The sequence below is a fragment of the Tubulanus polymorphus genome, chromosome 10, assembly GCF_964204645.1.
Source record: "Tubulanus polymorphus chromosome 10, tnTubPoly1.2, whole genome shotgun sequence".
Classification (NCBI taxonomy): domain Eukaryota; kingdom Metazoa; phylum Nemertea; class Palaeonemertea; order Tubulaniformes; family Tubulanidae; genus Tubulanus; species Tubulanus polymorphus.
The window spans coordinates 2273271-2297239 of record NC_134034.1 but is presented as its reverse complement, the minus strand read 5'-3'; the positions used below and the strand labels follow the sequence as shown (position 1 = coordinate 2297239).

At 40.7% G+C, this 23969-nt stretch overlaps 2 protein-coding genes and 1 non-coding gene across 3 annotated transcripts in view; 2 read left to right on the top strand and 1 right to left on the bottom strand.

The window, feature by feature from the left end:
- Window positions 1-23969, top strand: part of LOC141911834 (adenylate cyclase type 1-like) — a 72074-nt gene that overhangs the window by 35294 nt on the left and 12811 nt on the right. Inside the window, exons 2-7 of the mRNA XM_074802898.1 lie at window positions 10629-10778; window positions 11111-11229; window positions 11962-12073; window positions 12535-12662; window positions 22747-22905; window positions 23397-23538. Of these exons, the coding sequence (XP_074658999.1) occupies window positions 10629-10778; window positions 11111-11229; window positions 11962-12073; window positions 12535-12662; window positions 22747-22905; window positions 23397-23538 (810 nt within the window). The remainder of the gene's footprint in view (window positions 1-10628; window positions 10779-11110; window positions 11230-11961; window positions 12074-12534; window positions 12663-22746; window positions 22906-23396; window positions 23539-23969) is intronic.
- Window positions 448-8002, bottom strand: LOC141912141 (uncharacterized). Its single transcript, XM_074803358.1, has 8 exons — window positions 7996-8002; window positions 7605-7633; window positions 7090-7315; window positions 5582-5872; window positions 5281-5372; window positions 1377-1620; window positions 646-945; window positions 448-572 (listed from the first exon to the last, which is right to left on the bottom strand). The coding sequence occupies exons 1-8, from the start codon at window positions 8000-8002 to the stop codon at window positions 448-450; spliced, it is 1314 nt and encodes a 437-aa protein (XP_074659459.1).
- Window positions 9216-9288, top strand: Trnak-uuu (transfer RNA lysine (anticodon UUU)). Its single transcript has one exon. It is a non-coding gene; the product is annotated as a tRNA-Lys (tRNA).

Here is a 23969-nt window from a genome sequence, read left to right as displayed (position 1 = left end):
TATGATGATTTACAAAATGTTTAGAATTCTTTTTATTTTTGTATATTGTAAATTCTTTAAACATTTTTCCGTGACACTATTTATAACATAGCAACCAACTCGGATATCGCTCAATTCGGTCAATTTATGGTCCCAAATGTTCCGACTTAAGCGAAGTCTACTTAGTTTAACCTTTCTAACTTAGCGACGAGTTTTCTCATCTTTAAGTCGGTCTTCGCTTTATTCTTCGGGCCACCTTTAACCAGTCTAAGTTTGTCCGGATTAAGCGTAATTTATTGCTGTAGCTCTAAAGATCTCATAGCGCATTTTAATCACGAACCGTATGACCGATTAACTGGATCATTGAAGATATCAATTCCATGTGAAAGATAAAACCTTTTTTGCAAAATTTGACGCATAGTCAATATATTTGATACATAGATTAAAGAGTAATGTTCGATAACGATATTATTTATCTCTAGTCAAGAAATCGTGTTCGAATATCGATTTGTTTCCCAAAACTGCGTTCAATTTGTTTTTACTTTCGTCGATTACTTCAGCGAGTTTCGAGCTCAATTCTCCGACTTCTCGTTCTGGAAAAGAAACATAGACGTGCTTTCATATCATAGATTTGATTAATTCGATGAAAATCTGACGAAGGTTTACCTAAAATTTGAGCGGCCTGCTCGATGAATTCTTGCGTTCGTTTCGCTTCTATTTTCATCGCGTCAGCTAGGTCTGATTTGTTGAATTCGTCGATCACTTGTTCTTTCACAAGTTTCAACTGGTTCATCGCCGTTTCGTACTTCTGTTCGATCCGGTTTTCAATTTGTTTAGCGGTTGCGGCCAGTTTTCCGATCGCGCCGGAAACCAGCTGCGAAATCGTCTGCCGATCCAGATCTCGTTTGCCCAAACCTCCTAACGCCATCTCCAATCCTTTCTGAACCACCATCTCCAAGATTTTCCCTACGAATCCGAAACAAAGGTTTATTTATACACGTCACAATCAGGTCGCAAAATAAGGAACTCGCTACATCGGTAAACCACTAGATGGCGTGGAAAATAGTCGGTTACAGTGTGTGGGCAACGCTTCAAGGCCGTCCCGTCGTGAGGTCAAATAAATAATCCAATAGGGTTAGTCTTGGGAAACCAAGATCCAAGCGACGTAAAGCCAAACAGACTCTCGTGTAGGTCAAATCATTTATTTTTCTGACAGGTAAAAACGTCTTTGAATTAGATTATCTAACTGTTTTGCAGCAGTTTCGGTGTTTACCCAAAACGATATAAACCCCCGAAACTGTTACAACATCAACTTTCCAATACCGACTGTGGATTTTTACTTGTTAACTCGAAATATGAGATTTATATCAGTCGAAATCAGTCATAACCTGACTTACCTTCCCCCGCCATAATCGCCGCTTCCGTCGCCTGCTTTAAAGCTTCTTTTCCGAGTTCCTTCAGTTTCTCGACGATAGCTTCCTTGTTCTCTTCGTATTTCTCTTTCAATCGATCGAGTAGGGTTTTCGGTTTCGCGGTCGTCGTCGCCGTCGATTCGATTTCGGCGGTGGCGGTGGTTTCTTGGGCGGAGCACGCCGCCGCGAGAACGGCGCAAAGAATAATCACGACTGTCGCTGACTTCATCTGAAATGTGAAGAAATTGTTTAAACAATGGATCGTGTAGGGATCATTTTTTCGATATAGACGCCCTGTTTTGGTTAGATTGGTGCTAAACAGAAAAATCAACGTAAAAAAAACCATTGCGGAATTTTTGGATTCACAAGATAAAGTAAGCGGTGTTTTTAAACGACGTGTTTCGACCATCAGAACTGTAAGATTTTTGTACATCCATGTCATTAGCATAATAATGGGGATAAAGAAACTACTGGAATGCGTTACGTACACACATTTGTATAATAATGTGGATTTAGAAACCACTCGGAACTGTTTTATTGCCAAATATACAGCATTTATTAGCAAGTGGGAGCCATAAAATGTCATTGCGAGAGCCGAACGGCGAGATGATTGACCATCTGAGCTGGCGTTATAATGATGGGATCGCAAAAACTGCTAGGCTATGTATTATTACCACATAACATTTACATAATGATTGGGGATCTAGAAACTATTAGTTTGCGGGGTCTAAACAGCGGCAGACTTGAATATGTGTTGCTGAACTTTTAGAAGGTTCATCGATATAGTAATTGGGGATGTAGAAACTATTATTTTGCGGGCTTATAACAGAGTCAGAATTGACCATGTGATGCTGAACTTTAAGACGGTTCAACGATGTAATGTTGGGGATTTCGATCCATCACGTGTATCACTTGTATCCGACAGCCAAGAAATGGGCTTGCATCATTTCTACGAACAAGATGGCACCAAGGCCTTTAAGTTTTGAAATTCATGCACCCGATATAAAATACAACATGAAATGTAACGAAAAATGATAAACGGAATGAATTCCTACCTCGTTGATGTCGGTGGCTCCGGTTGTGGGCAGATTCTCTATAAACGAACTCCCTGTCGCTTAACAACACCGCCATATCTTATCAGCCACCTGATCGAAATTCTCTTTTCAATTTAACTCAATTAAATAATTTACTAGATATCTCTAAACGTATTGATAAACTGATAGTCTGATGTTTTGTTTCAGAACCCGGGACGTAGTTCCACACTTTGTTTTATATATATATCCAACTCGAAGTTTTGAAAAAAAATTGTCGATTTTGTCAACAATTTTCATTTCAAAGCCATAGCCTTCGATAGCTTTCAAATATTTACGAGTCGGGCATTATCAGCGAGAAAAAATTCCTAATCTTAATGGTTACAAACGAGCATCGAGGGCGTATTTCAAAATTCGATTTGAATAGTTTAATAGAGAATAGACGCAGTATACGGTATTTCAAACTAGACAATAAGTCAATAAGTCTTGCGACAATAAGTCGTTATAACAAACGAAGCCGATCTACATAAAGTGATCAAATTGTCGGAGGCGGATGTTTTGATTCAGTCATATTTCAAAGGCGAAACTGAGAGTGTTTGAAAGTCGGAACTCTTCGGTCACACTTTGTACCGATGACTTCAGACCGAGTTCATCGTAGATGATTAAAATCAGTTGCGTTTAAACACAAGAAAGTTACACAGTATAGCCAGAGTTCAATTTTTGTGTCAAAATCAATCGAAACTTGAACTAGAAGCCATGTGCGTTACCAAGTTCTCTCAAAAGGGATGACTCCGATAATATCTAACCTAATTGTTCTTTTGCTTGCCGGCGGTCGGAGTTAGTTTCGGCTCCGAGTAACAATGTCCATTATGGTTTAGATAAACGCTAAGTTCCGTAGTTATCCCAGAACATCTGATCCGAAAATAATTCACCGCCAGTGCCGCCGTCTTAAAAGACTTCACCCGAGTACATACCTCAATACTTCCATTTATCAGCATCGATGTAGGAGAGAGGTGGTCTTTCGATCTTTTAACCAAATTACTTTCTGGATAATGGAAATGTATTTCTGGAGGAGGACGGCAGGTCGATCGATCGTCCGTGGAATAATGTCCCGTTCGTCGATAGCCTCCATTATGAATGACTGATTTATATTCTGCGGCATCGGATGGTGGCAGGTAAGACGTGCGCCGACTCCGCGATTGCGGTGTTGTTTGTTTTGAAAAAAAAAGTAAACGCCACCTGAATCTTTACCCAGACGGAATCATTCTGTTCGTTTGTTTGCCGACCAAAAAAAAGAAACAAAAGGTAATCAGGAGATCTCGAGAAACTTTTAATGTCTGTCATGTAAATCACTCCGTGTGTCGACACCAATATGACATTTTTACAAGTCGAAAAAGCGTGGTCTGCTCGAACTCTGAGGGGGGGGGGATATTGCTTCTATTCATTCTGAGAAATGAACATCAAGAAAAATGTTTTCATTGCCGATTTTGATTTATGTGTAATAATACTACGAGTTCGAAAATACATCGTTTTTTTCTTCGTGGTGAGACATGGGATTTTTGTATAAAACGAGATCACTGACCAAGTCACTGCGAAGTCTCGTCGTACCAGGGTGCACGGGTTCGAATCCGGGTGTCGACACAGATTCTTGGTCGAAGGTTCTTCTCTGGTCTCTCGCCGATTAGCAAAAGAGAAGCAACCAGAGACAAATATACGAGCCACAACTGTTATCGTTTTTTAATGAAGAATTAAGAACTGGATGTCTATTTATAAAGCTTTCAATTTTGCCCTACTTTGTTTACACAACTTGACCTCAATTCACCGATAATGACTTTCGTGACCTACATAGATTTTATTCATACACCCGCCAGCGAACTCGAACAAAAACAAGTCCCTGGGGTTGCCAGGACTACCAGGCATACATACAAGCCGTATAAGCTTTATACATTGCCATTTAGGCAGTAAGGGGATAAGTAGGTCAAACACCTGTGACGTGGCGCCACACCGCGTGAAAACTAGCGATCTGGAGACTGTGTCGTCCGGTCACAGTTAGCATGGAAAGAGTTTTAACGAAGAATTAAGAACTGGATGCAGTTATTATGGATCTAGATGAAATAGTACCAGTACGGCTATTGTGATTCTTGGTGAGCTCCGTTTTCATATAACGGCGCTTCATTTTCTTGTATCATGCGGAACCTCGAAAACCACGTATGGGTTCTCGGTGAACCATTGTCCTATATAATCTGCCTCGAACATATTTACTTCGTGCTTGCTACCGGTTCTGTTTAGAAACGAAATCGGCTTCATGTTTTATCCTTGGTAAAACCGGATAACCACGTGTAGGCCGCCGATGAACGATAGACTATTTATGATTGCAGTGTTACAATTATTCTAGAAACTTCAAAAAATAGTCCGGATAATCACGTGTAGGCCCCCGATGAACGAATGACTCTTAATGGTTGCACTGTTTAAATTATTCTAGAAATTTAAAAAAATAGTTACTTTTCTCTCCGTTTCAACTTGACTGAAGCAGACGCTTTGGCAACCCGTCCAATTGGAAAAGAACCGGTATTATTTTGGATATTCTGCTGTGGTCTGCGACTTTGTGGTCATGCTAAGACCTGAACGAGGTATGCGCCCCAGAAAATTAAGCAAAATATCACGGAAAGACAGGACTCATTCATTGATAAATGGACTATAGCCATAGTTGGTGTTGGTTCATAATAGTAGTTATCGTTGAAGCCCTATGGACTGGTCAAAAGATGATCGAAACCACCGACTTTCCTACATACAACATATATTTGAAAATCTATTCCCTCGATATCTAACGATTTTATTTCAATTCTTTATTTTGAAACATGATTCAGTTTTTGCAACAACGTTTTTTTAGTTGCTACGATGTATTTAACAGCATCGATAATTTGGTCGCACACTCCGGCGGCCGACTCTTCTGTAAATAGAATAACGAACAATTTGAGTATCTAAAATTTCAATTTCTAGCTATGAAATCTGGTAAATAGAACTAATAGGAAATGTTAAACGATTAATGCAGAAATTTCCCGTAATAATTTACGCCAAAAATGAAAATTATTCTCTCACACGTGTATTGTCTATTTTCCCGATTTGAAATATCAAACGAAAGCTTAAAAAACGGTTTACCTAAAGCGTGTCGGAAGGCCTTTTCGAGAGTAACTAGCTTTTGTTTTATATCTTCTTTTGTGGCTTTGACCGTCTCCGATTTGTTGAAATCTTTCATCGCCAGTTTTAACTGATCGATCGCCGCTTCGTATTTTCGTTCGGCGCGTTTTTCAATTCGGTCGGCCGTTTCGACCAGTTTATCGATGGCGCCGGAAACCAGTTGCGTAATCTCCTGCATACCCAGATCTCGTTTTCCTATACCGGTGATGATCAGTTCGATTCCTTTTTTCGCGACGATTTCCATCAGTTTAGCTGTAAAGAAAAAAAGAACCGATCGATAACGTTCACTTGTTTAACACGCTTGTTTCCGATTCAACAGAGGAAAATCCCATTAATAAATATAGCCGCCAAGCAGCGATGACGGGTTTTCTGCAAAGCCATTCAGAATGATGGGAATTGTAGTAGGTAAATTGAAATATCGATACATAGAATAAAATACATTGACAGATTAGAACCTAATATGCAACCACTGTGTAAACGTATCAAATATGATTCAGCTTTGAAACCGAACATACGCGGACGTACAATCAACAAATATTAATCTATTTGACCAGGCATTTATTTTGGCGTTCAAACATCATGATACTGTATTATCACCATGCTTAAAAATTGATCTGTCCTATTAAGAACTCATCTTAAGCACCTGCTGAGTCGATAGATTGAGTGAATTTACAGATAAGAACGTATTATGATTTAGAATAGATTTAAGAAGTTAATGTTTTTATTGAAATATTTGAATAAATATATATAATTTGTTCAGAACTTATAACTATATCGATATATTGTAACTATAAATGGTCAGTCTTGTTATACTAACGGCTATCTGGCTAAGAAGCTATTTTTATGCATGATAACTAAAGGAGCTGAACTCTATCACTCCCTTAGTCTTTCTCATCGAAAAACCGCAAATAAAGTGGAGCTGGGATCTGTATATATCATTTCATACATTGTGGTCGAATCTTCGGGCCAAACTTTCGCAAATAATTTGTAGTCACTGTATTATAGTTTCATCTGTTAGTGATTTCGATCAGAGATACTTGTATCGATCGACTACTCTTGTTTATTCCGCTTAAGACAAACCTTTCCATTTCTCACGGAGCGGGGATATGATAAACTATAATCTTCGGGAACAACGTCTTGGTCGGACATATAATACACTTATCTTTTTTCGGCCCGGTGTCTTCTCCGCACTAGGTCAAACAACCCCGAAAACCGTCCCTTATTTCAATACATGAGTTGTTAGAACAATATTATTCATGTAAAGATTTTTTCTTTACATACGGATTTTTTCTTTTGATACGTACTTTACAGCAAACATCGCCTTTTTGGGCCTGACAAAACGCTTCAAGCTAGTTCGTTAGAAAGTCAGAAAAAATTCAGTTTCTTGGTCTTCTGTTCGTCACGAGTCCCAGTTGGACATGCTAGAACTATGCTAGGATTACCGTTACTATATGAAATTCATTATTTACCTTTTCCGGCATTGATCGCCGCTTTCTTGACCTGTTGCAGAGCTAGTTTACCGAGATCCTTCATTTTCATCGTCAAAGCGTCGGTCAGCGCATCCTTCGTCTGTTGGTATTTGTCTTTCACGTGGTCGACTAAGGTTTTCGATTTTTCCGAAACCTCGTTCTGCGAAGCGTAGGTCGCCGCCACGAACACGGCGGAAAGAACGAGCAGTACTGCAAACGATTTCATCTGAAACGAAATAGAAAACGAATCGGATAAAGTCTTCTGTTGTGGCAAGCGAGGGTCCGCTAGGTTCGCTTAAGTCCTCTTTGCTTATATTTCTTCGTTGCACATCAACGAAAGGCCGGGAAATCTATTGTTGCCATCAGGGAATTCACTTTTACACTGGATATGCTAGAAGTCAGCTGTTAGTAGTTAGATGTCAGAAAAATCATCTACATTTTGATTAAAATCGTGAATCAATCAACTGAATCTTAGATCTTGGGAGTGTGGGGGCATGTACATATTTGAATCTTACCTTGTGTGTCGATCGGCTGTAAAATGGATCTGCACAGTGAGCGAGAATGAGATTTATACCAATTAGGCGGGGTCGCGGCCCATTACCACCTTATCATACGAGATAAGTTTTAAAATTCGATTCAATTTCGTGAGAGTGTTTGTGGGAAATTGCGAATCTGATGCGAGAGTTGAAACATTTCAAAACGCTAAAATCAATACAAACCGTTTGGGAATTGATACCGTTAGGTTTGTCTGAATATGGTTTTGCTTTCGAGAGTTAGATGTGGAGACCACTTAACCCAGTACACAGTTTTATAAACTGCAATTTTAAGTCGAACCACCGGTTGCTAATGTTTATTTCAACTTTGCTTGAGCAGGCGCTGGGTTGTCTAGCTCTTGGTGGTACATACCTGGCATATGTCAATGATATGGTCAGCACACGATGGACCAGTGAAAAATACCTGAAAAAAGGCTCAGTTCATGTTTAGATCGTAGACCTAGCTTAGGTTTTAATCCGATGACTGATACCAGTTACCAGTTTTAGGTTAAATGATTTAAGTCTGGATTGAGATGGGGCAAGGGCTTGAAACCGGGCATATATAACTGATACATATGGGGCCAGTTGCAAAGTCATAGCATTGATAAAGAACCCGTCAAAGACCATCTTACTTATCCCGTCTATCGAGCAAATTAAGACCGTTCGGACAAAGACATTAACGGAATTATTTCTGGACTTAAATTTGGAATATTGACTGCGCAACTGGGTACGGTGGAACAACGGTTAAAAGCAAAACCTGTATTCAAAAACTAGCTCCGAGTTTATAAATCTAACCAGTCTTTTAAACTAGGTTGTTTATCGAGTGTCCCGGCAAACCGATATCATCGCCTGGACTACAAATTGATTGATACGCCGATAATTAACAATCGGTTCCTTTAACGAGATTCCAACTGCAGTCTTCCGGTTCGTTGTCGAGGAAATGACAACATCTGTCTGTGAACACGACTCCACCGATAACCGGCTAGATTCTTTACCGGTAAATCACGCGCGCGCTCGGAAACTGACACTCGCTTTCGCTCTGCGACCAATTTAGAAACCTAACGGTCGATAATTCTTTTGTAATGATGGATTTAATGAAGATGGCTTTGCCGATTCGTGGATCCAGTGATCGCGAATAGTTCAATGTTTTAGCTGGTGGTAGAATACTAGCGATGCTGGTGCGCATTGGGGATGCCAGTTGAGGTCCTGTAAAGGTTTTCAATGGTATCGATCATGAAACACTGCGAGCTGAATCCGCGAAGCTCGTATTGGAAAACAAAACGTCAACTGTACGCTCAACTAGACTCCTGATGGATTCTGATTCGACTCGAATTATAACACGATCTGTCAAACGCAGATAAAGCCAGTATTCAGAATAAAACGTTTTCCTCCTTTTCGAAAAAAAACTGATAACTCTCTATTTACGAGCACCAGTCCGTTCGCTGGCGGCAACCAGTCTAACATTAACTATATTGATTGCTGATCAAATACAGGCCGATTAGAAAACCTAAATCAATCGTGAAAATCGTAAACCCATTGTTCAATGCGGTTTGCTTGTACAAATCCAAGTATTGCACCAGATGGCGTACGTGAGCCCGGTTAGCTCAGTCGGTAGAGCATCAGGCTTTTAACCTGAGGGTCCTGGGTTCGAGTCCCATACCGGGCGGTGTATCCTTTTTCGTTCAACTTGATAACTTATTTCAAATATATTACATTTAACTTTGAACTGAAAGGGGATGATTCACTGTTCTACTCTCGGTTTTAAAATTTTCATTGATAATTAGTTTACTTGATTAGAAAAGTTGACTTTTTACCACGTCAAGCGGTATCGTCTATCATTGTCCTACTGCACACTAGCGACACCTGGTTAGATCCTCACTTGCTACAAGTGAAAACCTCCAATGCTGCAATGGGTGATGTCTTTTCCTGGGGATCCTCACTTGCAACAAGTGGAATCCTCTATTGCCGCAGAATTTGATGCCTGCACACAAGCGCCCCTTTTGCATCCTCACTTGCCACACGTGGAATATCCTCTGTTACCGCAGTGATATCCTTCTGCTCACTAGCAACACCTTGCATATCCTCACTTGCCGCTAGTGGAATCTTTCGTTGCCGCAGAAGCCTCGCTGCTACCCGATGAAGTCTATATATCGCAGGCCTATGCAACAAGTAGCGCGCAAGGTGAACTTATTAGCTCGCGTTGCATATTCTCCCCACTGACACTGATGAAACTTCGGAATAGAATTACCCGCCAGAACAAGAGAAATAACCAATTATATTTCCTTTCAATTCGCTGTGCAGCAGATCGACAACTGAGTATAACCGCCTAGAACAAACCACTTTAGACATCATAGCGCGTGCCTTTAAACGCCTTCTTCAATTTGCGTGGTGCGTTGTGTTCATCTTCCGATGAATGTGTACATTTCGAGAAACGCATAAAAGCCTAATAGATCGTTGTTTGATACGCGACTGGATGGAACTGTTCCGGCGTCGTGAATTGATACGTTTTAAGCGCGCGTATACAAAGCCGGCGGCTGTTTTTACTATTATTAGAAAGGGAAAAAAAACGACTAGTCGATTTTTGAAGGAAAATGATGCTCGTGATTCTAGACGCTGTATTGGATATTATGTATTGAACCGTTTATCTAACGACAAGCGCGACTAACCCCGATATATGCAGTCAAATGTCCGCCAGTCATCGGGATAGATATAATATGTCAAAAGTCGTTTGAAATGGAATATTTACTAGAAAATCAAAACCGTTAAGGATATCGTCGAACGCGAAACCAAAGAATCAAAACGAAAACTACCAATATAACAAAAAAAACGAATACGGACGCGGACTCGGACACGAACACGGACACGGGCACGTACACAAACACAATCATTGATACAGCCAGTAACACGAACACGAATCCAAACACGAATTAGTGCTATTAAAAATATTTGTACAAATCTTGATTTTGACTTTATTCTAAAACATTTCCGACTCGTTATATTTTTCAGTACGTCACGAACGCCGCCATTTTCTTTTCGGTGAACGTCGCGGGGGTGCTCATACACCGGGTCACCGATCATGCGCAGAACAAGGCTTTCGTCGAGACGCGGCTGTGCATTTCTCAACGCCTGGAAATGGAAGACTTGAACGAGAAACTGGTGAGAGATCGCATTGCCATCTAGCGGATGTTCGTGAAAACGAAAACGAATCTCTTGAACGATCTAACGATAATCGAGTGAAATATTCTTTTGAGGATTAAGTTTTCCGATTAACACATTGTAATTTTTTTAACCACGCCATTATTGATGACGTAGTGCACATTCGACTCACACAGGACCAGTAATTCATAGTAACAATACAATGATAACTATACTTATCAATGTATAATTGTTCCGGTCAAAAAGATGTTTGCAATCAGAGCCGAGGGCAAGCAAGACCTCTACCCCTACCCCTACCCCTTAATTTTTCTTTTACTATTTTCTATTTCCAGGAGAGGTTACTGTTGAGCGTTTTGCCCGAACACGTCGCTATGGAAATGAAGCACGATATTCGACGACCGCACGAAGGCATTTTCCATAAAATCTACATCCAAAGACACAATAACGTCAGGTTAGAAAATTTTTGCATGAACACAATTACAAAATGTCTATGAGAAGTATTCAAAAGCCTAAAGGTACTTATTTGTACTTATAAAGAAACAATACTTTCTCCGTCAAGAGACCATCTGAAAAATCCAGGCCCCGGTTAAAAGTCAAACACGAAAACTAATGAAAAGAGATGATCTTGAACTGGTCTTTGTGACAATTTCATTTGCTAGATTGGCCGTAGAACCAAACTGAGTTTAGACTGACAGGGCCGTACCAGGCATATGAATTTTAGGGTTGTTGCTCAAACGTTGTTTAAGCCTTAAACAGTATTTGAGCGATAATTCTCACCAGTCGTCAAAGGTGTGTTTAATCAACGACTCATCAGGGAACAGTGAGTCGTTAAGTTCAATGACAGGTTAGAATTAAACAACGTTTGAGCAACTGGTCCAGTGTTCTATCGGGTAAAAAAAAAGAAATATTTAGCTATTTTGCAATAAGGGCAACGGCCCCTTGCTAGATACGTCCCTAAGACTATTAGATTGTTGTTAGATTGGTTATAGAACCATAATGAATAAGAGACCGGTCTCAAGTTGTTACGCCGATTGGCTATAGAACTTAAATCGGATAAGGCTCCATATCTATCATCCTAAAACCAGAATTTAGATGCGTTTGAACTGAAACATTTCTAAAACACGACCGTAAGACAACCCCCATGATAATGACGTACCTGAAACGACGGTTTCATATATTTCAGTATTCTGTTCGCGGACATCGTCGGTTTTACCGCGCTGTCGTCTCAGTGCACGGCTCAGGAATTAGTGAAAATACTCAACGAATTATTCGGCAGATTCGACCAACTCGCCGAGGTAAGTCTAATCTTTCAATCGACCGCGATTTTAACCGGCGCGAAGAGGGCGCCACTCTACGGTCGATAGAAAACACACCGTTCCGCCGATATAAAATCTACGAAATCCGTTCTACTGGAATAGTCGCAATCATAACATCGGAACATAAGGTCGAATTCCTCTACACATCGAAAAGTCAAAAAAACAAAATTTACTTATCAAGAATTAAACTAAGACGATGATTTCGAAATTTCGTCCCATCTTTATTTCAATTTTCGATCGAGCAAATTTTGTTTTTAATCTTTTTTTTAATTTGTACAGAGTGGTTTTTGATTTTATAATCACAGAAAATGTGCCGAGGAAAATAATTCTTTTCTGGGTTCTTCTCTCGGCGTTTTCCTAGTTGTATTGGTGGTACTTACTGCGGTATTTGTAGTGGGACTCGGTACTAAGATTTTTTAAATTGGAATTTAAATTTTCAGGAGAACCATTGTTTACGAATAAAGATATTGGGCGATTGTTATTATTGCGTTAGCGGGTTACCCGACCAGAGGCCCGACCACGCGAAATGCTGCGTAGAAATGGGTTTGGACATGATAGACGCAATAGCGTGAGTATTTGATTACTATTTAAGATTCTTTGAAAGTCTTTCCCCGGGAACCCTCAATTCGGGTCGGGTGAAGATCTTGAAAGTAGAGTGCTCCTCACAGCGCCCAGCGACCATCATCTGCGATATCACCATGGTAGGAATTCGCCACTGCGGTGATATATGGGTAACCTAGACCATTTTGGGAATGCTGAGACGAGTTTTATCTTCAGGATTTCTGCTGACACTTCGATAACCAACTATAAACTAAGGCTTATTATACTCTAGTTATCCATGAATGGCCATATTCATAATTGTGCCCCTTTGTGCGGTTTTTTGGTTTCCTTTTTTTGCACGAAATCGTATTGTAAATCGAGGACAAATGATTATTATTCAATATCATCATAATCATCTCCACTAAAAATCGAGAAGATTTTCTAGAAACACTCTTATAATGCACGTATATGATACAAGCACTTAAATGTCAATAAAGCTCACAAATGTTTTGGATAACATTTTGACTGTGGCTTAAGAAAATGAAATAGCATAACAAAAGTAAAGGTGCACGAAGAAAAAGGTACCAGTCAAAAAGTGGCACCGTGTTCCCTCATCTACCCGCGTGTATGTACATTGAACGGCATGAACATAAGAACATATTAACCTTAAAAGTGTTAGATATTTTGTGTTCCTCAGAAAAGCTCATCACAAATATCCAACTGCCATCCGTTAGGTGGCGCATCGAGCATATCGCTTGCATTGCGGGTCTCAGTTCAATATCCCTGCGCTAGGTGGCGTGTTGTAATATCCGCCTATCATGTAGAAATCGGATGTAGTGTTTTTGCTTAGTTACAAGCATAAAGGTAATGTATGATGTAAGCTGTAACGCCCTCTTTCGGTAGAGTTAGCATTGTTTCTTGTAGAATGACATCTCATTCTGAATGTTTGTCGCTGTTTGCGGCTGCACAAAGCTGCGTGTAACTGCTGTGTACGGTTGACACTTCAACTGACCGGAAGTGCGCTTACACGTGACCCCTGTACAGTCAGTGTTACGGCTACATAAGACGGCGCATTCGATCCGAGATCTACAAATTTGAACTGCCTGCAGAATCGATGCGTCGTTAGAATCAATCCGTTGATACTTGCTAATCACCATAGTTGTGGTGGTACTTGGTACTGCGGTAGATGTAGTGGTACTTGGTACTGCGGTAGTTGTAGTGGTACTTGGTACTGCGGTAGTTGTAGTGGTACTTGGTACTGCGGTAGATGTAGTGGTACTTGGTACTGCGGTAGTTGCAGTGGTACTTGGTACTGCGGTAGATGTAGTGGTACTTGGTTTTGCGGTAGTTGTAGTGGTACTTGGTTCTGTGGTTGTTGTAGTGGTACTTGGTACTGCGGTAGTTGTAGTAGTACTTGGTACTGCGGTAGTGGTAGTTGTACTTGGTTCAGCGGTAGTTGTAGTGGCACTTGGTACTGCGGTAGATGTAGTGGTACTTGGTACTGCGGTAGTGGTAGTTGTACTTGGTACTGCGGTAGTTGTAGTGGTACTTGGTTCAGCGGTAGTTGTAGTGGTACTTGGTTCTGTGGTAGTTGTAGTAGTACTTGGTACTGCGGTAGTTGTACATTCTACTAAGGACAATTCATATCCTGTAAACATAAATAACGTGGTTTTTTCCTCAAATTCTCCCGAAGTTCTATTCTCCAGAGACGATGTTTCCCTTACCGTAAACCTCCACTTCACGCAAGGTCAAAGCGTCCGTTGAGAACGGTTTCGTGACGATAATCCTATTACCGGTGAGGTTACTAGGACAGAAGAACTCCTTCGTATTAACTTGTCCCATGCTCTCTTCCTGTTCGGCACAAATTACATCCCGACGAATATTTGATAGATTCATGTTCGGCGGAGACTCGCAGGTGGTGACCAGAATTTTGAATTCTCGCAGACGATTCACTGAAAATTATACAAACACTTAATCAGTATTCAGCAGAAATATCGTCACGCATATTGATATTGCGATGATTTAGGTCATTATTGCGTTATTATTCAGTCAATCTGCCTTCATTATGTATCAACTAGTTCGAAAAGACATCAGAAATAATTACATAACCACAATTTTGTAACTTGCGATAGTTTACTCGGCATGCATGCGCTCGAACTTTCTATATAGGTAATAATAGACCCAGGCCCTAGACGTTTGACATTTCATTTAATTTTTGGACATTCTAATTCCATATGTTAATGGGTTCGAATGCCGAGGACGGCATAGATTCATTGATTCGTACCAGGCCTCTACGCTCTGGTTTATCTATCCCTGGGCCGAAAGATGTAAATAAATTACCAAATCGATTGCGATTAACTAGTATAACACTAGTTACATTGTATACAAAATCCAGATCGACTTTCCACCAAGTTGGACCGGGTCCAGGCCAACCTGACGTGTGAGTTGATGTTCCCTTCCGGTCTCCATCCACTGCGAACGACGAATTATGGTCACCATTGGTAAAACACTGGTCAGTCGGTCTGTCCAAAGCCACATTCACCAGAGCAACGTCGGGTTGAAACATCGCAACTGGGAGTTAAGATATAAAGATGTTGGTAGAATTGGTCATTTTTGCCACGTTACGGGGCCATTTTGCGATGTGGTCAAACATGACAAATCTCCATTACTATGTAAATTTTATGTTTGACAATGCCACATTTCCCGATAGTTTCTATATCTCCATTACTATGTAGATTTTATGTTTGACAATGCCACATTTCCCGATAGTTTCTATATCTCCATTACTATGTAAATTTTATGTTTGACAATGCCACATATCCCAGTAGTTTCTATATCTCCATTACTATGTAAATTTTATGTTTGACAATGCCACATATCCCAGTAGTTTCTATATCCCCATTATTACATAAATTTTTTCTTTGAAACTGCCGTAGATTCCAAGGTCAACTGAATCGCAGTCCTCCTAACAGGTGCGAATTCCCAAAAGTGTACCGCGCAGTGGCTACTGGCAGCAAAAGTGCAGCCGTTGATTTGCCGATATAAATACGGGTTATCAATGCAGAGGATATCAAAGGAAATAATGAACCTATCAAGGAAATAATGAACTTATTAAAACGAAATAATGAACCTGTGATATTAAAAATGCAGAACATTAGATATGTTAAGTGTTAATATCGGAAAATCGAATAAAAACAAAATAGATACTTTGTCTCGGTTACAGTTCGATTTAATGAGGTTCCGCTATTTATCGTTTTTATTGCGACTTGAACGATTTGATAGAAAACTGTACCGAATTTAAGCAGAAAAAGTCTTTCGAAACGGTGTTCAATAAACGAGAGGCGCGAATAGTATTACACAACTGAGTATGTGGGATGTAAATAGAAAAACTTACAAAATGTCGTCACCAGCAAAAATATCCTTGCAGAAGTCGCGATTCCCATTCTGCGCATCGCAGTAAAATCCATACAAAATAAAGATACAGAAGAATTTATGACCGACGCATCCGATGTTGACAGTTTCCAATAGCTTACTGTTCAAATATTGGGTTTTTTCACGTTCTACGGTCCTGCGATGCGTTGCACACGAGATACACTTCCGATTCTCTCTTGTGCGAAGTAAACTTCACGTCCTCGCGCTGAGTGCAGGTTTAGACCACTCCTCTATTGTCCGCGTAGCATCGATTTCACTTCGTTTGAAACAAAAAAACAATACGAACGATTGAAATATCGATTTGACTCAATTGTATTTCTTGGTAACGAGCGTTTGTTGAAATAGAATTCCACTGGGTGGCTGGTGAGGATCCACCAGGTGTCGCTAGTGTGCCAGTAGAAATTCAAATACTGTGGCCATATGTGATTCCATGTTTGGCAAGAAAAGATACCAGGTATCGCTAGTAGGACATCAACTACTGCAGTAACAGAGGATTCCATTTGGTGGCAGGTGATCGAGGATCCACTAGGTGTCACTAGTGTGCAGAAGGTCACCAACCACTTCAGCTATAGAGGATTCCGCTTGTGGAAAGTGAGGATCCACCAGGTGTCGCTAGCGCGCATTAAAACATCAACTACTGCGGCAATGGAGGATTATTACTTGTGGCAAGTGAGGATCCACTAGGCGTCGCTAGTGTGCAGTACGACAACAACTTGTGGCGAGCGAGAGCAAAAATTGTAGGATAGATTATTGTCTCGTGACTGACGGTCACTTCATTAAGTATCGGAGACACGAGGCCTGCACCTAAGCCGTTTAATTCTGTCTTTTTCCTCCATCATTTGATTTCACTGGCGCGGCGTGGTAGCTCGCGGTCATTCGCTTACAGTCATCGAGAAATCCCTATTTATTCATTTACCTTACTCGAGTTGTTCCCGTCAGGATAAGCATCTCAAACCAGTCCTGTGGATCGGGCATACGACGTATAGACAACTAGTAGCTGCCAGCTCAATACAATTCTAGTTTCAGCAAGCCGTGTATGTTAAGTTGAGCCCCTTTCTTTATCATCAAGAGGTCAATTGAAGAAGGCTCTATTCTATGCAGACGACACTCCATATGACAGACGGTGCACATAAACAATGCAACTATGAAAACTTTGCGCCAGTCGAAAGGGCTTTTTAGCAGACGTGTGATTTGTCAACATCATTACGCCAAATTGGTAAGGACATACTATAAGTGATTTACATGTCAGACTCTCGCAGTTTTCTAATCCCCCGTCGAGGGTTCCATAATCGAAGTCCATACGCGGTATTTTAGAACAGAGGCAAGAGGAAAAATTACGATATTATAATTATATACTAGGATTGCAGGAATATAACCAGGCATGAAAATATTGTAACATTGAATAGTATTCAAATGATGAAAAGAAATTGAGAAAAATACCTTTTGCAGATCATAATATCGAAGATTACAATGGACACAACAAAAACTATATTTCTTTTTGTTGAAAAAGTAATGGGAATAAGAGCACATTTTTTACCCAAAGAGATACTTTTTTCGGAATTCGTGGGCGTTGATTGTCAAATTTAAACATTGTCTCTTTACGTTCTCCGGGTCCAAAATACTTCAAAAAAAATCATTCAATCATTTTACGGACGGATTTTATTAAACCAAAAAAACAGCTGCAAAATCGTTTCCTAATCATTCCTAAGCTTCCGTTGCCATGGTAACTTTCTATTGTCATTGTTACCCATGGTCGAGAATAATAGCTTAACTCCATCTTATAAAATGACACTAGACAGATAGGTATTATTGTATAATTTCCATGTAACAATGCAATGACAACAGAGCAAATAAGAGCAAAAAATGGGCCAAAAAGCAAAAATGCTGTGATTTTTCGGTACCTTTCCTGCATCTTGTATGATTAACAGCTGTAGAATAAGAATAAATGGCTATTTATTGTTAAGATACAGTTTAAATTATAATAAAAATGTTCTTTCCGTGAGAGCATTTTCATTTCTTGCTTGCTCCAATTGGGCAAAATTATGGCCACTGGCTAAGTAGAAATGGTTGTCATGGCAACCAAATCAACAATGAAAAAATGGCACCAAAACTTTTCTGTAACGACAAGTTCCATAGATTCAGAAAATGTTCGGTGCCAAGCTCTAACATGAAATTTTCACTCGAGACCTGCTCCTGGACTACATTAACGAATGTTAGATCCTGCTATCACTATCACGCCCTCTGTCGGAGCTGATTTCAACATTAATCCCGAAACATTATCTGTTCATATCTGAAATATTCCCCTCCAAACGCCGCGTAAATTGTCTGAGTGTTAAAATATAGCTTCATGCACCACAAGGGAGAATATTCTGTTAGCGCGGACTCCCTGTTTAAGTAGAGTTTATTCAGCAATTTCTCTGATAGAAGGAAATACCAATTTGATTGTTTGTCGCTGTTTGCGGCTGCGCAGAACTGTCTGTAACTGCCGCGTATAGTTTACACTTAAACTGACCGGAAGTGCGCTTACACGTGATCCCTATGCAATCATTATCGCGACTACATATAGCGGCACATTCGATACAAGATCTACTAGCAGCATATGTGTTCAGAATCGTCGCTTTTTCCATCCAGTTAGAATATCGTTGGTATGTGTTATTGATGTATTTCCGGGTTTGATCAGTTACACAGCGACTTGTATCTGTTGTCAAAGTACTAGGTTCTGTGGTAGTTGTGGTGGTACTTGGTTCTGTGGTAGTTGAAGTGGTACTTGGTACCGCGATAGTTGTAGTTGTACTTGGTTCTGGGGTAGTTGTAGTGGTACTTGGTCCTGTGGTAGTTGTAGTTGTAGCTGTACTTGGTTCTGCGGTAGTTGAAGTGGTACTTGGTACCGCAATAGTTGTAGTAGTACTTGGTACTGCGGTTGTTGTAGTGGTACTTGGTTCTGTGGTTGTTGTAGTTGTACTTGGTTCCGCGGTAGTTGTAGTGGTACTTGGTCCTGTGGTAGTTGTAGTTGTAGCTGTACTTGGTTCTGCGGTAGTTGTAGTTGTACTTGGTTCCGCGGTAGTTGTAGTGGTACTTGGTTCTGCGGTAGTTGTAGTGGTACTTGGTCCTGTGGTAGTTGTAGTGGTACTTGGTTCTGCGGTAGTTGTAGTTGTACTTGGTTCTGTGGTAGCTGTAGTAGTACTTAGGATCAGTTTATATCCTGCAAATGAGAATATACTCGATTTTCCAAAAATATTTCCCCTACAGTCACTTCTATCCCAAGAACGACGTTTCTCTTACCGTAAACCTCCACTTCGCACAAGCTCAAGGCATCAGTTGATGCTGGCTTCGTGACAATGACAGTATTTCCGGTCATGTGACTGGGACAGAAGAACTCTTTTTCTTCTGACGCGGCCATATAAGCTTCCTGTGCGGCGCAAACTAAACTCTGGGGTATATTTGATAAATCCATGTTCGGCGGAGACTCGTCCGTAGTGACTAGAATTCTAAATTGTTTCAGACGCTTGTCTGTAAAAATAAAATGTGGATTATAACCAAGGGCATCAGTGAATTTTAGTGATAAACATGACTTCTTAAAAACATCCACACATATTTTCCCCATCCTCCCCCGGCAGGGATTCGAACCTGATGGCATCGAGAGTGCCACGGCACGAAACCCTGCCATAATCGACCGTGTGCGCAGATACATGCGCAGTTCAGATGATGTGATTTTTAGCCAATCAGAAATCCCATTTTATTTTAGCCCGGGTTTTCCCATTTACAGTTCTTCCTTGAAATTTGCCTCAACGATTATACAACGAGCAATCTGATTGGTGCCACCAGTTTTCGTTCGGAAAGCTGCGCATGTACCTGCGCACCCGGTCTACTGATGCAGGGGTTCGTGCCGTGGCTGAGTGTAGCGATGCCATCAGGTTCGAGTCCCTGCAGAAGGAGGATGATTTTCCCAGACCTTACTAGTTATTTTTCACAGCGGTCGTAAACGGCCAGTAGACAAAAAGTTCCAACTGCAAGTAACAGTGTAACCCTAGCGGGTCATAAGATACGGCCAGGACCTTTTTATAGGTTGTTTATGGCTCACAGCCTGACTAGCGGCTCGGCAGACAACGCCAGAGGTGGTTTCGAACTAGGGACCTCCTACGGGACAATAAGAGCACTTACAAAATTTGTTCCGATTCACTAGGAGGACGCTGGTCACGTTGTATACGTGCGTGAGGTTGACTTTCCACCATAGCGGACCCGGTTCGAGCCATTCACCCGTTTGAGTGCAAGATCCGGCGTTCAATACCGTGTCTCGATTTCCATCCACGGCCAACGACGAATATTTGTCTTCCTTCGTTTTGCATTGTGCCGTCAATTTATTCAACGCTACATTTACTCGACCGTCCACCGAAACTGAAAACATAATAGAAAGGCGACGAAATCGAATTTAGAATTTGTAACTCGTAATCAGGCGGAAAGAAGTAGAGCAAACAAACAATGAAACATGGCGCCATTTTATGGCCAGCGTAGTCGATGTTACGTCACGTAAGGACGCGCGAACATTTTGTGTATTGCTAGAAATTCACGATAGTCTGATAGAAATCTAAATCTCGAAAAGGTGAAACTTAGCGTAGGAATGAATGATGGATAGATTAGAAACGGTGATATAGTTAACATTCGTCGTGAATAATTAAAAATCCACAACAGCGAAAACAGTAAAAAGAACCTGATCTTCTAATGGGGTAAAATAACTTCATTGTTGCGAAGGTTTTCGGGATCTAAATGAATCTATTCTACTAATTAGAATAATGTGGTTTTTACTGTTTTTGCTGCGCTGTACATCTAAACTCTCCACCCAAGAAATAGAAATACCTGTTACTTGAAATATCAAACTGTGAATAGTTGTAATCAGCAAGCAAACCCGGATGATTGCGCCGCGGTCCATTTCGACGCGCGGTCCGGTGTAAATTGCGATAAGAAAATGACTCTAACCACCGTTTTTCAAACGCGCGCTACCGACGACCACGAGTCTGGAATGAAATAAATTCAATTCCTCTTCACCGGTCGCTGTTTGTTCGAGGAGTCACACGATATCACCGATATGCGAAACCGATTGTTCTTCCATCGCTCCATCTCAATTCGTTAGAAACGATATCCTATCGCGGGATGAATTAAAACTAAATGTTTACTCTCCGATACTTGGTGTCAACTTGAAATCATCGCGTTATAGGTTACCGCTAGCGACAACAAACCGATAACTTTCTTCCGTTGTCGACATCGAACAATGGTTATAATTATCTGTTCGGCTCGAGGGCAATTCAGTTCTTCGAGCGTCGAGCAATGAACGATATACATTCGTTTTCACTACAGCCAATACTAATTGTCCGATCAATGAACTACCAATTACGTGTTTTACTATTTCTCACGGGTCCATGTGACCCGGCGAGCGCTGAAGCGAGAACCCAGCAATCTACTGCGGCAATCGAGGATTTCACTTCACCGGCAGTCGCGGTATAATATTTTCAGCGTTCGATTAATTCTACAATTCAATCGGTATTTTCTATATAGCTGCCGTAGCAATAAAGGTTCCCTATTGTGGCAAGCGAAGATCCACCAGGGATCGCTAGTGTACAGTAGGACAATAACTACTTGCAATAGAGTGATCCTTTTGTCTTTGTTGAATCAAATAAACACCACAAAAAAACTGTAGGCCTACAGACTCCCGTATACTCAACTGAGGATTTGAAACGCTCCAACGATGCTCATTTCGACTCGCTAAAACTCAACTCTAGTCTCTTTCGTTGGCTTGCTCGGCGAATCCATCTAGCCATGGACGTCTATAGACGTCCACGATCTAGCTAACAGCCAGGGACAAGTTGCTCAAATGTTGGCTTAAGATAACCACCATATGAATAGATGCAATAGTAACGATGAACTTTTCATTGTCACTATGTCAACTATCCACTGGTTGACTCTAACGAACTTTTGAGCAACCGGTCCCAGGATATGGACTTTCCTGAAAACGCAATGAATACAAAACAATGCCACTCAATGCAATGCAATGCAATGCAATGCAATGCAATGCAATGCAATGCAATGCAATGCAATGCAATGCAATGCAATGCAATGCAATGCAATGCAATGCAATGCAATGCAATGCAATGCAATGCAATGCAATGCAATGCAATGCAATGCAATGCAATGCAATGCAATGCAATGCAATGCAATGCAATGCAATGCAATGCAATGCAATGCAATGCAATGCAATGCAATGCAATGCAATGCAATGCAATGCAATGCAATGCAATGCAATGCAATGCAATGCAATGCAATGCAATGCAATGCAATGCAATGCAATGCAATGCAATGCAATGCAATGCAATGCAATACAATACAATACAATGCGATTCGATACAATACAATACAATACAATACAATACTTCAGGTTCATTAATGCTGAATGGCCCTTTTCGCTATCATCTTACGTTAGACAGACTATACTAGGGTGTTTTGGTAGCACTTGGAGATTACAGGTTAATGAGATTATGAGTTAAGAAAAGAGGACATTGATAATAAGCATTATCAAGACAATATATCAAAACCGCTCATCAGGCATAATCCTTACGTGTTCCATATTTTCCTACTTCTATCTAGATTTATGATTTATGATCTTTTTTTTGTATGTGCACTATTTTCAGGGCTGTCGTTGAAGCTACGGACGTCAAGTTGAACATGCGGGTTGGTTTACATACGGGACAGGTGTTGTGCGGTGTGTTAGGCTTGAAACGCTGGTGTTTCGACGTCTGGAGCAATGACGTCACGTTGGCCAATCAGATGGAGTCAGGTGGCATTCCCGGGTAATCCATTTATCTTCAATAAAACCAAATCTACATTAGATTCCATGATCAAAAGATGTGATCTTCAATGGACCCTTTCAAGTGACGCCATATTCATGTTTTTATTCACGATCCCCACTTGCCACGTACAGGTAGAATCCTCGATTGCCACAGTAGTTGATGTCCTACTGCACACTGGCGGCACCTGGTGGATCCTCAATAACCTAGGTGGATTCCCCTATTGCCGCAGTGGTTGCAATTGTCCTACTGCACACTAACGACATCTATTGTTTCCTTATTTACCACGAGTTGAATCCACTATAGCCTCAGTAGTTGATGTTCAAGTGCCTACTAGCGACACCTAGGGCATCGGCACTTTGCAAGAAATTGAATCATCAATTGCCACAGTAGCAATGCGACAGGGTTCTCATCGACCGGGGGGAAGGGGGTCAACAGTTACATGCACCGATGATATTTTGATAATTTGAAAGTATTATTAATTTCTTTTCCAGACGAGTTCACATAACACGAGACACGTTAGAATGTCTACACGGTGAATATGGAGTCGAACCCGGGCACGGTGGCGATAGGAATCTATTTCTAAAAGAAACAGGAACAGAAACATTTCTAGTCAAATCGAGACCCTCCAAAAAGGTAAGATATTCTTTCAACCAACTCCTAGTTAGAATTGGTTATAGAATCAAAGCGAGCTCAGACTGGTCTTAAGTTGTTAGGTTGGTTATAGAACCCAAATGGGCTTAGACTGGTCTTAATTTGTTATATTGGCTATAGAGCCAAAATCAGCTTAGACTGATCTTTTGTTAGATGGTCATAGAACTAAAATGAGCTTAGACTGGTCTTAAGTTGTTAGATTGCTTATAGAATGAGCATAGACTGGGTCACGAATTTTCAGATTAGCTTTATAAACTATTAAGATTGTTCATGGAATCAAAATGTGCTTTGACTTGACAGGTTCCAATGTTGAACGATTGGCTATAAGAGAATTGGCTTAGACTGGTCTTAATTTTGATTAACTGTCAAAAGAACCAAAAGATGGGTTTAGCCAGGTCTTTATTGTAAGCCTC

Coding starts and splice junctions, on each gene's coding strand:
- LOC141912141 (XM_074803358.1), bottom strand. Junction 7,316..7,604: donor ACAGCCGATCGACACACAAG/GTAAGATTCAAA, acceptor ATTTCGTTTCAG/ATGAAATCGTTTGCAGTACT. Junction 5,873..7,089: donor GGCGATCAATGCCGGAAAAG/GTAAATAATGAA, acceptor TTTTCTTTACAG/CTAAACTGATGGAAATCGTC.